Source organism: Sus scrofa, chromosome 6 (assembly GCF_054392235.1).
Source record: "Sus scrofa isolate SSC_HxYL_T2T_F1_AM1 chromosome 6, Sscrofa_HxYL_maternal_Yorkshire_Landrace_v2.0, whole genome shotgun sequence".
NCBI classification, from domain to species: Eukaryota; Metazoa; Chordata; class Mammalia; order Artiodactyla; family Suidae; genus Sus; species Sus scrofa.
Window position 1 is genome coordinate 63,445,574 of NC_139388.1, and position 11,282 is coordinate 63,456,855.

General features: G+C 48.0%; 2 protein-coding genes across 16 annotated transcripts in view; one reads left to right on the forward strand and one right to left on the reverse strand.

The window, feature by feature from the left end:
• Positions 1 to 11,282, reverse strand: part of GP6 (glycoprotein VI platelet) — a 242,993-nt gene that overhangs the window by 180,663 nt on the left and 51,048 nt on the right. The window contains exon 3 of one of the 15 annotated variants that reach the window (XR_014806716.1): positions 8,872 to 9,014. The exons of the other annotated variants lie outside the window; for them this stretch is intronic. The gene's annotated coding sequence lies outside the window, so the exon portion shown is untranslated. The remainder of the gene's footprint in view (positions 1 to 8,871; positions 9,015 to 11,282) is intronic. 15 annotated transcript variants of the gene reach the window in all.
• Positions 11,064 to 11,282, forward strand: NLRP2B (NLR family pyrin domain containing 2B). Its single transcript, XM_084959107.1, has one exon. The coding sequence runs from the start codon at positions 11,064 to 11,066 to the stop codon at positions 11,280 to 11,282; it is 219 nt and encodes a 72-aa protein (XP_084815233.1).

The window sequence follows — 11,282 nt, forward strand, 5'->3', positions numbered from 1 at the left end:
TGAAATGTGGATAAAAGAGGCGATCCCAGCATTCGGTACAGGATTATTAAGAAGTCGTCATCACTGTGTCGTAGATATTATACATCAGCTTCCACTTAAAAAATAAAACAACAGCTAAGAAATGAGGTCCCCCTGCATAGCTCAGGGAACGATATCCAATCTCTTGGGATAGAACATGATGAAAAATAGGATGAGAAAAAAAGCGTATGTATACATATGACTGGGTTGCTGTGCTGTCCAGCCGAAATTGACACAACACTGTAAATCAATGATACTCCAATAAAAAAATTAATTTTAAAAAATAATTAAGATTCTGGAATCCGATGAGGAACCACAAGGTTTCGGGTTCCATCCCTGGCCTCGCTCGGTGGGTTAAGGATCCGGCATTGCCATGAGCTGTGGTGTAGGTTACAGATGTGGCTTGGATCTGGCATGGCAGTGGCTGTGGCTGTGGTGTGGGCCGGCAGCTGTAGCTCTGATCAGACCCCTAGCCTGGGAACCTCCATATGCCTCAGGTGCGGCCCTAAAAAAAAACAAAAAGACAAAAAAAATAAAATAACACACACTACTGTATATAAAAGAGATGGGTAACAAGGACCTGCTGTCTAGCCCAGGGAAACTTACTCAATTCTATGTAATCACCTACACGGGAAAAGAATCTGAAAATGGATGGATATATATGCACATGTGTAACAGATTCACTGTGCTGGACGCCGGCAATGAAGAGAACTCTGTAACTTGACCACACTCCAGTGAAGTTTTTAAAATAAAAAAATTAACTAATTAAAAAACCCATCATCCCTTCTGATAAAAAGACATGGTAAACACAGGTCACCCCACATGTTAGGGACACCCACACTTTGCCTGGATTGAGCAGCAAGTGAACAGACATGCGCAAAGAGAAAAGAATCCGCTGAAGCCAGATTCCAACAAGCCTTGAAAACCACACTCAGTCTGGGTTTTTACAGAAAAGGGGGTTGGAATCGAGGAGCAGTTTTGAACAGAGAAGGGACAGGGTCAGAGCCGCCCCTTCAAAGGCTCCCAGGAGGCCACCACAGCGATTAGACTGGGAGGGAGGAACGGAACCAAAGAAAGTGTGTTTGAAGACTAATGAGAGTCCACGGCTGAGGTCAGGTCTGACCCCGACGGGAAGGAAGCAGCAGGTTTCAGAGCCACCCAGAGGGCCACCAAACAGAGGCCGTACCTCCCGACTCCTGCTGCGGTTGAGTCACAGGACGAAGCTGGTGGGAGCATCAGCTGGGGCAGAATTTCAGAAGGGCAGCTGGCAACCTGCCTCAAAGATAGAAGATGCGGGTCCCATTTGACACAACAAACCCATTTTACTTTTTTTTTTTTTTTTTTTTTTTTTTTTGCCATTTTTAGGGCCCCTCCCATGGCATATGGAGATTCCCAGGCTAGGGGTCCAATCAGAGCTACAGCTGCTGGCCTATGCCACAGCCACAGCAATGGGGGATCCAAGCTGCGTCTGCAAGCTACCCCACAGCTCACAGCAACACCGGATCCTTAACCCACTGAGCAAGGCCAGGGATCGAACCCGAAACCTCATGGTTCCTAGTCGGATTCGTTAAGCACTGGGCCACAACGGGAACTCCAACAAACTCATTTTAGAAACCTGACATCAAGAGATGGTTACGCAACGTAGAACTCCTTTCTCAGGAAATTCTCGCTTCGGTGTCAAGAGCCACACGAAAACACAAAAAGAATGTGTGTGTGTGTGTGAGAGAGAGAGAGACAGTCTCCATGCTTTACAGCAGAAATGGACACAACACTGTAAATCAACTCTACATTCATAAAAATAAAACTTTTTTGGAGTTTAGTTTTCATCAGTTTAAAAAAAAAAAAAAAAAAAAAAGTTGACCTAAACAAACAGACTGCGGGCTCTGTCTCCAGGGCTCAGTCAGAATCAGAGGACTGCAATTCGGGGTCTGCAACCTGGCGAGCGCAGAGCAGGGGAAGGAGACGCTTCTACCCAGAGGCAGAGGAGGGTGGAAGGCTGCAGTAAACGGAGGCAGTGGCTTTTCAGTGTGGTGTTGAGGCCAAGAAAGAACAGGCCACTTTTCTTCCTTTAGGGCTTGGCTTTCATCACAGGGTGTGAGAGCGCCCCCTTCTGGTCTTCCAACTCCATTGAATTGACTTTTTTTTTTTTAATTTTTTTGTACTGTTCTTTCCCCAATATGATTTTTTTTCTACTGTACAGCATGGTGACCCAGTCACACATACATGTTTACATTCTTTTTTCTCCCATTATCACACTCCATCCTAAGTGACTAGACAGAGTCCCCAGTGCTACACAGCAGGATCTCATTGCTAATGCCCACGTCACATGAGTGATGCTCAAAGTTAGAATATCTAGGATTCAGGTAAAAACGAGAGCTCTAAACACTACTCAGCCATAAAAAAGAAGAAAATAACGCTATTTGCAGCAACATGGATGGAACTAGAGACTCTCATGCTGAGTCAAGTGAGTCAGAAAGAGAAAGACAAATACCTTATGATATCACTTATATCTGGAATCTAACATACGGTACGAATGAACCTTTTCACAAAAAAGAAACTCATGCACTTGGAGAACAGACTCGTGGTTGCCATGGGGGTGGGGAAGGGGGAGGGAGGGGGATGGACTGGGAATCTGGGGTCAGTAGACGCAAACCGTTGCCTTTGAAAGGGATAAGCAGTGAGATCCTGCTGTGTGGCACTGGGAACGCTATCTGGTCACCTTATGACGGAGCACGATGGAGGATAACGTGAGAAAAAGAACGTACGCATAGCTGGTGTGACTGGGTCTCTTTGCTGTACTGTAGGAAACGGACAGAACACTCCAAACCAGCTATAGTGGAAAAAATAAAAATCATTTTTTAAAAAATGAGAGCTCTCCTCTCCAGGAAAAGTAAAGCCTGGCGCTCCAACCCCAACCCGGGTATCTTTCCCTGGGTCCCCACTCCAGTTTTGTGTAGGGAACATACTCTTGCACCCCTGGACACACCGTCTCAGTCTCCCTGGGAAGACCAGGCACTGCTGTGGGCACTGTGGGCGTGAACAGGTGTGTTCTCAAGAGCAAAGATCCTCACATGTGAGCCACGGACCAACTTCCCCAGAGGTCCCGTGCAGACCCATGCTGCTCCCCAGGCCTGGGGGTCACGTGGCCAGCTCTAACGCAGGTATTACGGTGATATACTGTGTCCCGATCAATAGGAAACCGTCAAATCAAAACTCTTCAAACGCCGAAGGTGCCTGGGTCTGTACAACTCGGCTCTGCAAACAGAGCCGCTGAACACTTTCCTTCACACTCATTCTCAGCTCCCCTCGCTCGACCGAGGATCCCCAGTCAGCCAGCAGCCCATGGAGCTTTCTCCTGCCGTCGCGGAGTCAAGAACACGGTTACTGCCTTTCCATCCTTGAATCTGTCTACTTTTCTTCCACTTGCCAACATCTCGTCTCCTCTGAGGCGTGTTTATCCTTAAACAGAAATTCGTAATACTTCCTGTATTCCACGCACAGTTCAAATGCATTACAATCAGGTACCTCCTTAAAATACCCTTCTCCTGTGAGAAAGGCACAGAGGTTAAGAAACCTGACCACGTCTGCACAGCCCAGAGGTGTTCGGAGGGGTGGACAGCCCACCTCTGGCGCTGTGTCCGGAATGCCAGCTCCAGCTTCTCAGGCCTGAGGGCTCATGGCTTAGCTCCTGTTCACGTTGGGACTCTTGGTATTAAGAGGCTCAAAGAGGAATTCCCGTCGTGGCGCAGTGGTTAACGAATCCGACTAGGAACCATGAGGTTGCGGGTTCGGTGCCTGCCCTTGCTCAGTGGGTTAAGGATCCGGCGTTGCCGTGAGCTGTGGTGTAGGTTGCAGACGCGGCTCGGATCCCACGTTGCTGTGGCTCTGGCATAGGCCGGTGGCTACAGCTCCGATTGGATCCATAGCCTGGGAACCTCCATTTGCCGCGGGAGCAGCCCAAGAAATAGCAAAAACAACAACAACAAAAAAGACAAAAGACAAAAAAAAAAAAAAAAAAAAAAGAGGCTCAAAGAAATTAACTCATGCCAGGAGGCCGGCCCTTTGGATCCCTTGACCCTCTCGCTTTTAAAGTCAGAGGTGATCATCAGAGGTCACGTTCCTGTCCGTGGATCTAAACCAAACCCACATCCCAACACATGGCTACTGAACGCCAGAAATGTGGGTGGTCTAAGCTGAAACACACCCTGAGTGAGAGATGCTGGCCAGATTGTGAAGCCTTAGTACCTACCAACTGTTAAAAGTAAAATATCTCAATTGTTTTTATATGGACTACCTTTGAGGCAGTATTCTGGATACATTAGGTTTGAATGTGTTATAAAAATCAATTTTACCTGGTTCTTTGCACTTGTTTAATGCGGCTATTAGGACATTTTAAATTACAAATGTAGCTTGTGTTACCTGCTTACTACATTGTTTTATCGTGTTAAACCACCTTATATCTGACTTGCTGTTCAGTGCGCTGTGTTGGTCTGGAGTCTTCAGTTTTAAGTAGGTAGATGGGGGAGGGGCAAGACAGATGTAAGCATCGATATCCCGGTTCTAAAACGTGAAAACTTCAAAGTTTGAGATGTTGAAGTCTAGTGACGCATCTGCAGAAATCAGTACTGTCCATGGAAAGCTGACGCATGAGGGTCTAGATGCACCCCTTGCATTTAATGCGTCCCCTAGTTAACGTGACATGTGCATGGATTTTAAGGTATCTGGTTTGCCAGGAGGCGGCAGCTAACCCCAGCTGAAGGTTCTAAGCAGGGGTTCTCAAGCCTGGCTGCAATTACACTTATCTGGGGATCTTCAAAGAACCCGATGTCCGGGCATCTCCAACCCGACCTAAAAATCAGACTCTCTGGGCATCAATACTTTGAAATAAAGCCTCAGGGAAGTGTTCACCATGCAGCCAAGGTTGAGAACCACTGGTCTAGAAGAACTGGACACAAACTGAGGAAATGGTCCCCACGTATCCATCATCGTGTGGATGCAGGAAGTTCTCTGCAATGGGATTGGGTCTCGAGGGCCAATCCCGGAGCTTGGGCAGCAGGAGAAACTCCTTAATGTAAGGTTTCCTCGGCTTGCAGCCCTTACAGCCAGGACGCAAGTCCCGGAGCGGGAGGTGAGTGAGTAGCAGCCTGCTTCTTTGTCTCTCTCTTCATTCCACTGGTAAGTCGCTATGATAAAAATTCCTCCTCCCTTTCTTTGAATGTTTGGAGGTCAGACCTTTGAAAGGTTAGTGAGGTTTCAATTCAAACTCCTCTTTGTGCAAAGACACAATTATTCTTGGAGGGCAGACCCTGACAATGATGCCTTCCGTAACTTTAAATGGGTTTTTTTCTCTTGACGAACTTCAGCTCCCTAAAGTCGCTGGAATATGAGTGTAAACCAGATTAATTTCACCCAAATGAGCACAATATAGAATAGCACTATTTTGTATGTAAGCATTTCATGGTATCAAAGGTGAAAAGACTCTTGAAAGTCAATGGATTCATGAGTTGCCATAGGAAGCTGGTATCTAATTTCTTTCTCTTTTTTTTGGGTCTTTTTGTCTTTTTAGGGTCACACCTGTGGCATAGGGAGGTTCCCAGGCTAGGGGTCTAATCGGAGCTGTTGCTGCCAGCCTACACCAGTCACAGCAACGTGGGATCCGAGCCGCATCTGTGACCTGCACCACAGCTCACGGCAACGCCGGATCCTTAACCCACTGAGCGAGGCCAGGGATGGAACCCGAAACGTCATGGTTCCTAGTCAAATTCATTCCCGCTGCGCCATGATGGGAACCCCTCTAATTTCTCATTTTCCCTAACACTGTACCTAATCTCTCGTCTCTCTCTTTTAGGGGAGTTTCTAGAAGTAGCATTCGACACGCAGGTCTCCAAGTTAAGACAACTCAGGCATGTTCAGGTCCCTGCAATCTAGCTTCTTATCCTACCATTCTTCTTGAAATTGCTCTTCTTGAGAAATCATCTGCTAAATACAAAGGAAGTGGGACGCGTCCTTCTCTGACAGGTATCCACAAGGGGGCTGAATCATTCTTCTCCTCAACGTGTCCTCACGCCAATAAGACGCATGCGGAGTAAAGACAGGAAGGTCAGGAGGAGTGACGAGAATCTCCCCCCGCAATGTGATAAAACAGAACGACTGAACATGCGGAGGGAGGTAAACACATACTCTTTCCGAGAAAGATAACTGCTGCAATTACAGTCACGTGACACGTGTGACTCTTTCCTGCCATATCCGACAGGTATGCTGTGGTAATCACCACCCTTGAAGACACAGGAGGCTGTGACTTATGACGGAACGTCTCCCGGCTTAACTAAACACTTGATGCTGCGTGATCACTTGACTTTGCTCTTCTGAATGACCTTCATTTTTGCCTGGGATTTCTGGGGGTGCTGGGGTGGTGGTCTCTCAATCAGGGAGCAGAGGAACTGGGGTCACAGGCTCTCGCAAGAGTACTGGCTTTAACACTGGACATCTGGAGGGAAGCTGGCGCTCACCTCACCCTCTAGATCTCTCTTCTCCGTGTGTGCAAGGATCCCCTCGACACCATGACCTCACTGACCCCTTTCAGAAAAGGCTGACTTACATGACTGACACCGATTGGCGTATAAACAGCACTGGGAAAGGCGCAGTCGCATCATTTCTTTAAAAAGGAAGAAGTGTGTAGTACCTGCGATCTGAAAACAACCCTGAAATCATAGGGCCAAGAAAGACTCTGCAAACGAGAAAAAAATCTGAGATATTGAGGAGGTTTAGGGCGGGGTTTTTGTGCCTTTTGAGGAAGGTGAGGAGTTGGGAAGGGAGGATCATAGCCGCTCTGTTAATCGGAGAAGAGAAGGGAATTAGAAAAATGGGAGTTCCCGTCGTGGCGCAGCGGTTAACCAATCCGACGAGGAACCATGAGGTGCAGGTTCAGTCCCTGCCCTTGCTCAGTGGGTTAAGGATCCGGCGTTGCCGTGAGCTGTGGTGTAGGCTGCAGATGCAGACGCGGCTCGGATCCCGTGTTGCTGTGGCTCTGGCGTAGGCCGGCGACCGCAGCTCCGATTGGACCCCTAGCCTGGGAATCTCCATGTGCCGCAGGAGCGGCCCAAGAAATGGCAAAAAGACGAAAGAAAGGAAGGAAGACAGGAAGGAAGAAAGATGTCCTCTGTCTTGAGCCTGCATCAAACTCGAGGTGGGCTCATAAATACCTTAAAATGTTAGGTGATTTTTCCCCTTATGTTTAGCTCTCTGGTCCATTCTGAGTTAACCTTTGCATAAAATGGGAGACTCCACTTATGCAAAACTTCCAGAATAGGGAACTGCTTAGAGACAGGAAGCAGACTGTGGTTCCCAGCGGATGGAGAGGGGGGACACTGGGGAGCAGCTGCTTAGAGGAGAAGGGTTTCCTCCTGAGGTGATGAAAACGCCTGGACCTAGACAGAGGTGCTGGTCACACAACACTGTGAATGAACCAAAGGCCACTGAACTGTTCACATAACAGGTTCACATGAAATTTATGTTACGTGAATGGATTTTCGTTTATGTTTAATTAGCATGAAAAATATAAACTTAGTTGAAAAAAAGTTAGGTGATCAACAAGATTTGTCTCAGGCCCCAATGCAGCAGATTTAAAAGGCCTGTGGTTGGACGTTGGGCTGACAATTTCCCGTTTTTAGAGGCGGATGTTCACGTGGGGGATCAGATAGAGGGAAGCTGGCTTGATCCCCTCACATCTAAGCTGCACCGAAGTAGATTCGGGTGCAGCAACCTGACCCCCACAGGGTCCATAGTCCTTCTTGGAGCCCTGCCGCCTTCAGCAGGGGCTTTAACCGTCATGATGGCAGGACTCGTCTGCATGCCAGGCAGGACAGAGGGACAAATATGGAAGGAGCACTCGGCTCTCTCTGCCCCTTTTATCAGGATGGTGCTACCATTCTCAGAAGCCCCATCACATAGACATCGGCTCATTTCATCAGCCAGCGATGTCCTAGGAGCACCCTGAGCTGAAATTCGGTTCAGGATCAAGTTTGCAAATGGAGTTTGTGACCAAAGTTGAGAACGGGGTAGAGCGAGCGTGCGCCTGAGGATCACAGCACAGGAGTGGCTGTCGTCTGCCACCCTAAGCCCAGTCCCGCCTCAGGGTGAAGGGCCCAGGGATCCCAAGCAGCGGAGGTGGAAGGAACCCGGCTCACGTGGGCGCCTCCGACACGGGTGCCTATTCTCACTAGTTTCTCCTGTCTCTTCCTCCATGTTCCTCGAGTCAAAAACTGTGGATTTCTCCTAGAAGATGTAACCTGGATTCCACTAGTTCTGTCCAATTACACCCCATATCAAACAACCATCACGGCCAAGTGATGGACTGAAAGGTGACTCCAGAGATGTTTGTTACACCCGAAGTGGGTTCAGAGCCCACTTCTGCCACTTTCTGACCAGTGAAACTTGGATGATCCATCCAACGCCTCTGCGGCTGCAGCATCACTGCCTGAGACAGGGAGCATATAATACTTGGAGATACCCTAAAATGAGCCAAGTCCAAACGGCTCATTGCCATGCCTGGCACCTAGCAGGGACCAGGCAGGGACCAGCCAGGTGTCACCTGGCCCCACTCTCACCTGGATGAGTTCAGAGCCCTAAAGAAGGCACTGAGACAGACTCTCCTTGACCCAACTTGAGGCAGCCTCCTCGGAGTCCTTTTTCAGGAGACCTGACCTTGCCCCCCCCTCCCCGCCCCCAGCCCACCCTCGGCAAGAATCTCATTGATGTGACCTGGCAGGCCCCAGCCTTGATGTTGCCTGTTGGTCATCTGCTACCCACCGGCCCTGCCCTGCCCCTGGGCTACCAATCTTGACTTGTCCTTACTGTGTTGGAGGCTGAGGTCTAGCTCTCCTCTCCTCCAAAACCCCCGCCGCAGTAGCCTCTCTTGAATACAGCCCACCTTTCCATCTTCGAGTGTCAGGAAACTTCTTTGTTCACCATCTCCTTGAGGGGACTCCCCATTCTCCCTGAGAAGCAAGAGAATGTGCTTCTGTATATATATCAGACCTTGAGGGATCCTCAGTGGAACCCTTGGAGCAGCCTCCTGCTGCACCTGGCAGCCCATTTTAAAATTCTCATGTGCCCTGCAGCTGCCCTCATGATAGGATGTCTGAGCCTAGGATTTGAGTCGCAAGCCGTGTCCACCTGCTCCAGGCGAGGGACACATCTCTTCTGTGCCCACACACACTGACCTCATTTCAGCCCTGAGCCTTCAAACCGGTTATTCACGCTGCTTAGAACTTTTTATCCCTGGTGTTCCCGTCATGGCTCCGTGGTTAACGAATCTGACTAGGAACCATGAGGTTGTGGGTTCGACCCCTGGCCTTGCTCAGTGGGTTAAAGATCCGGTGTAGGTTGCAGACACGGCTCGAATCCCACGTTGCTGTGGCTCTGACGTAGACCTGCAGCCACAGCTCCGATTAGACCCCTAGCCTTGGAATCTCCATATGCCGAGGGAGTGGCCCTAGAAAAAGACAAAAAAAAAAAAAAAAGGACTTTTTATCCCCCACGAATTCTCATAATTGGTGGCTCCTTCTCTTCATGCTCTCAGCTGAAATAGTTTCTCTGAGAAAATGCCCTTGGTCATGTGATCCTAAATAACCCTCATCCTAATTTTCTGTATCATCTTGTCTTCATATTTTTATATACTTTATATTTGTGAAATACCTACTTCTCCCCCCAAACCCCACAGGTATACTCAAACTGCATATAAACCCCAAGCAGGCAGAGGCCTTACTCATCTTTAACACTGTCACTTAAGTGCTAAACTTGTTAGATGCAAACCATTACATTTAGAATGGGGGTGGCCAGTAAGGTCCTACTGGAGAGCCCCGGAACTATAGCCAATCTCCTGGGATAGACCCTGATGGAAGATAATGTTAAAGATACAATTTTTATATATTAAAATACTTATATTTTAATTTATATGTATTAAATATATATTTAATATATATAACTGAGTTACTCTGCTGTACAGCAGAAATTGGCACAACACTGTAAATCAACTACTCTTTAATAATAAATTTAAACTTTTTTTAAAGTTCTAATATTGTTCCTGTCATTCGATGGAGTTTTTTTATTGAAACAGATGAAGGCCCACAGCCACTTAATGAGGTGGGGGACAGTGTGGTTGATTTACACCTAGAAAATTTGGGGCTCAGGATCCTTGGTTCAAACACTCACCTGTTCCAAGAACAGGATTTCAAATCCAGTTCTGCTGAGGTCAGGAAATGACTCTTATTTAAGCAACAGTCCATTGAGAAGGCATTCGCACCCACTCTAAGAGAATACCTGTTAAGGCAGTTTCTCTTGTGAAGCTTTTAATTAAAATATAGCTGTTTTTCAACGTTGTGCCCATCGCTACTGTGCAGCCAAGTGACTGAGCCATACATATGTACACATTCTTTTCTCTCATGTTATCTTCCATCAAGGTCTCTCCCAAGAGACTGGATATAGCTCCCCATGCTGTACAGAAGGGTCTTGCTGCTTATCCATTCTAAATGGAAGCATTCCCTGGTGAAGGGTCCGGCATTGTCACTGCTGTGGCTCAGGTTCGATCCTTAGCCTGGTAACTTCCACACGCCACAGGCAAAGCCAAAAAAAAAATTTTTTTTTTCAACGTAAATCCTCACGTAGTAGTCAAAACTCCATTAAATATCCTAAGACAATTACATGTCCACTTGGTGTTAAGAGCTAAAGTCAGTCGTTCTCATTAACTCACTTGCACATTGAATCCACTGGAAAAAAGCACATGATCTAGTGTGTACAGGGAGCTCCAGCAGTGCGACTGACTGCCTAACTCAGACACAGCTGTGTTCTCAGAAGAGTCCCCGTGGCTCTTACCCCCTGCTTGGGAGTTTGTTCTTAGAGCAGCAGGGCAGGCAGTGAGAACAGCCTCTTTCCTGACTCAGCAGCAGTCAGCTTGTGAGGCAGGAGGACCGTTCCCCTGTCTCTGTCCACGTCTTCCCTGAGTGCGTCTTTAATGCCAAACGTGGGGGTCTCCCTTGTAAGTCGAGATGCTGCCTTCTGCACAGCTGCATTTCCACCTGCAGCCCCTTCTGGAACAGCTCGACCAGCAGGAGTTGAGCAAGTTCAAATCTCTGCCTAAGGCCCTTTCCCTGCAAGAGGAGTTACAGCATGTCCCCCAGATGGCGCTGGACAAGGCCAGTGGCAGAAATGCTCACCAAACACTGTCCCAGCTACTGAGTGGAGACGGTCGCCACCCAGGTCTTTGA

What these genes read in the sequence shown, in the direction of transcription:
- NLRP2B (XM_084959107.1), top strand. Translation starts at nt 11,064, where the DNA reads ATGCTGCCTTCTGCACAGCTGCATTTCCACCTGCAGCCCCTTCTGGAA.